This window comes from Nicotiana attenuata, chromosome 3 (genome assembly GCF_001879085.1).
Source record: "Nicotiana attenuata strain UT chromosome 3, NIATTr2, whole genome shotgun sequence".
NCBI classification, from domain to species: Eukaryota; Viridiplantae; Streptophyta; class Magnoliopsida; order Solanales; family Solanaceae; genus Nicotiana; species Nicotiana attenuata.
Genome location: NC_031991.1, coordinates 22,888,501 through 22,892,080, shown reverse-complemented (window position 1 = coordinate 22,892,080; position 3,580 = coordinate 22,888,501). Strand labels below are relative to the sequence as shown.

General features: G+C 40.8%; 1 protein-coding gene across 1 annotated transcript; it reads left to right on the top strand.

The window, feature by feature from the left end:
• On the top strand, nt 2,470-2,952 carry LOC109224225 (uncharacterized mitochondrial protein AtMg00810-like). Its single transcript, XM_019388812.1, has 2 exons — nt 2,470-2,558; nt 2,640-2,952. The coding sequence occupies exons 1-2, from the start codon at nt 2,470-2,472 to the stop codon at nt 2,950-2,952; spliced, it is 402 nt and encodes a 133-aa protein (XP_019244357.1).

The following is a 3,580-nucleotide window of genomic DNA, read 5'->3' as shown; positions in this document are numbered from 1 at the left end:
CTTGATTCTCTTGTGCAGGGAGTTTTGAAATGAAGCAGCCAAAGATGGTATATGGATAGTGGCTACTCGAAGCAGATGAATGGAAGCACTAATGATTTCCTTTCACTCAAAGCCCTGCAAGCCGGGAGTGTGTCCTTTGCCAATGGCAAAAAGGGATACATTCTGGGAGTAGTAAGAATTGGAAAGTTTCTCACTCACTCAATCGAGAATGTATACTATGTGAATGGCTTGAAGTACAACTTACTGAGTGTTTCTCAGATCTGCGACAAAGGCAACAAGGTAGAATTTTAATTAAAAATCTACACAATCACAAACCTTGTGACTAGTGAGGTGATCCTGATGGCAAAAAGATATAAAAACATCTATGTCGCTGATTTTGAGTCCCTACATAATGGGGATCTTACATGTGTGAGTGTTGTGGATGATGATGTTGAACTGTGGCACAGAAGGTTGGGCCATGGAAGTTTTACATTGTTGAACAGATTGGTCAAGACGGACCTAGTTCATGGACTACCTAAGTCATGTTTCAAAGATCTCAAGGTGTGTGATGCATGTGTAAAAGGAAGGCAGATCGGGTCCTCCTCCAAACCCAAAAAGGAAGTAAGCACCTCAAGGCCACTTGATCTCCTTTATATGGATCTATGTGGACCTATGAGAGTGCCAAGTAGAGGAGGAAGTACATCTTCGTCATAGTGGATGACTACTCCAGATTCACATGGACCTTGTTCTTCAGAACTAAAGATGAGACTTTTTCCAGTGTTTGCTGCTTTTTGGAAGAAGATCCAAGTGAAGATAAGCCATAATATTATGAGTAAAATATCTGATCATGGCACAAATTCGACAATGCAAATTTCGACGAGTTCTGTGCTGAAAATGGTATAAGTCATAATTTTTCAGCTCCAAGAACACCTCAACAAAACGGTGTTATGGAAAGAAAAAATAGGATCGTGAAGACATGGCTAGGACAATGCTGATTGATTGTGGTATTGCAAAAGCTTTATGGGAAGAGGCAGTCAATACTTCATGCTACTTGGTGAACAGGAGCATGATCAGTTCCCTCCTGAACAAAACCCCGTATGAACTGCTGAACGGGAGATAGCCTAAGATAACACACTTAAGGACATTCAGTTGCAAATGTTTTGTCGTCAACAATGGTAAAGAAGCTCTAGAAAAATTTGATGCCAAAAGTGATGAAGGAATATTTCTTGGATATTCAACACAAAACAAAACTTACAAGGTGTACAACTAAAGAACTCAATGTGTTGAGGAAAGAACACTTGTGATCTTTGACGAATCACACCACCTCATTGGAAGAGCTGCACATGATAAGGTTGATAAATATGGAGAGCTATCTAATGTCCCTAGTGAAGTCATTAATATGGAAAATGGAAAGGCCGACATGATGAGTCAGGTCAAGGAATCAAATAACAATAGCTCATCTGAATCTTCAGCTGATGTAAAGGAACCCGGTCCCTCAATCACAATAACTTAAGTAGAGAGCATAGTTGGGGATGTTGTGCAAGGAACCCCAAATGATGAGGTGAGAAGCAGGGCTCCTGAATCATATCCAGAAGAACCTGGATCCTCTCATAATGAGATTAGGGTGTCCAACTAGAAGAATAAGTGCTCACACCCTCTTCAGAATGTGATCACTCCTCTTGACTTAGGATTCAAACTATATCAAAGTCAAGATTGAGCAAAGAAATATCAAGGAAGCACTGAAAGATGCTGGCTGGATCACTGCCATGCAAGATGAATTCCATCAATTATAGAGGAATAGTGTATGGAACCTGGTTCCTTGACCTACTGACAGAATTGTTATAGGAACCAGGTGGGTATTTCGAAACGAACTGGATGAGTTTGGAAACACGACAAGGAACAAGGCAAGGCTAGTAGTTCAAGGATACAATTAGGAAGAATGGATTGACTATGATAATCCTTTGCTCTAGTTGCTCGAATGGAGGCCATAAGAATCCTTATTGCCTTTGCATCTCATATGGAAATCAAGCTATTCCAAATAGATGTCAAAAGTGCATTTCTGAATGGTTTTCTAAAAGATGAAGTTTTCGTCAAACAACCTCCTGTCTTCGAATGTCATGAGCATCCTGATTATGTTTTTAAACTTGGCAAGGCTTTGTATGGGCTGCAGTAGGCTCCTCGCGCATGGTATGAAAGGTTGTCCAAGTTTCTCCTAAAAATGGCTTTACAAGAGGAAAAATTGATAACACCTTATTTCTGAAGAAACGGGGGAGGAACCTGCTCATTGTGCATGTCTATGTTGACGACCTTATTTTTGGTGCAACAAATGAATCTTTGTGTGAAGAATTTGCAAAAATCATGGGAACCGAGTTTGAGATGAGCATAATGGGGGAATTAAATTTCTTCTTAGGTCTGCAAGTTAAGCAAACTCAAAGGGGCACAATGATAAGTCAGCAAAAGTACATCAAATAGCTTCTAAAGAGATTTGAGATGGTAAGTTCAAAGGTCATTGATACCCCTATTGCCACAGCCACTCGTCTGGACATGGATGAACATGGTTCTTCTGTGAATGAGACCATGTACAGAGGTATCATTGGATAACTCTTATATCTCATGGCAAGTAGACCAGATATCGTCTTCAGTGTGGGATTGTGTGCCAGGTTTCAATCCAATCCAAAGGGGTCTCATCTGAAGGCAGCCAAAAGAATCTTGAGGTATCTCAAAGAGACGCAGGACCTGGTTCTCTACTATCCCTCTGGAGACAATTTCGACCTGATCGGGTATGCTGACGCTGATTATGCTGGTTATCTGGTGGATAGGAAAAGGACTTCTATCATGTCACACTTTCTGGGATCATGTCTAATCTCATGGGGTACAAGAAAACAAAACTCAATGGCTCTTTCAACTGCAGAAGCTAATATGTGGCAACTGCCTCTTGTTGTGCACAACTGCTGTGGATCAAACAGCAGCTAGAAGATTTTAGTATCTTATCTGATTGTGTGCCATCAGTGTGTGACAACACCAATGCTCTCAACATGGCCAAGAATCATGTTCAGCATAAGAGAACAAAGCACACTGATGCACGACACCACTTCCTCAGAGATAATGTTGAAAAAGGGCTTATCTGCATGAAGTTTTGCAGTAAGAAGATCAAATTGCAGATATCTTCACCAAAGCACTAAGTAGAGAGCATTTGAAAAGAATCCTCTGGGACTGGGGTTGATCAAGTCAAGTTGAGGACTTGGTCCCTCAATGATTGGCTGTAAAAGAAATGAACAGGTAAAATAGCTAAAAGTATTTTCTGGCGAGGTATAACTCATTTCTATACCGTTACAGGTTGACACGCATGGCAATTACAGGGCAAACAAGAAGCTGATAGTATTGCACTTTGGCAAAAGGATGCAACTCTTATCTACAATATTTATCAGGGAACTTGGTTCCCTTGACAGAGGTNAATTGGATGGACTTTGGCCGATATTCGGGGAATAAGACCCGCATTTTGCATGCACAAGATTATTTTGGAGGATGATGCAAAACCCTCCTTGGAAAATCAAAGGAGGCTCAATGAGGCAATGCAAGAAGTGGTAAAAAAAGAAGTGAT

Coding starts and splice junctions, on each gene's coding strand:
- LOC109224225 (XM_019388812.1), top strand. CDS start 2,470: ATGGTAAGTTCAAAGGTCATTGATACCCCTATTGCCACAGCCACTCGT. Junction 2,559..2,639: donor TCTTCTGTGAATGAGACCAT/GTACAGAGGTAT, acceptor ATTGTGTGCCAG/GTTTCAATCCAATCCAAAGG.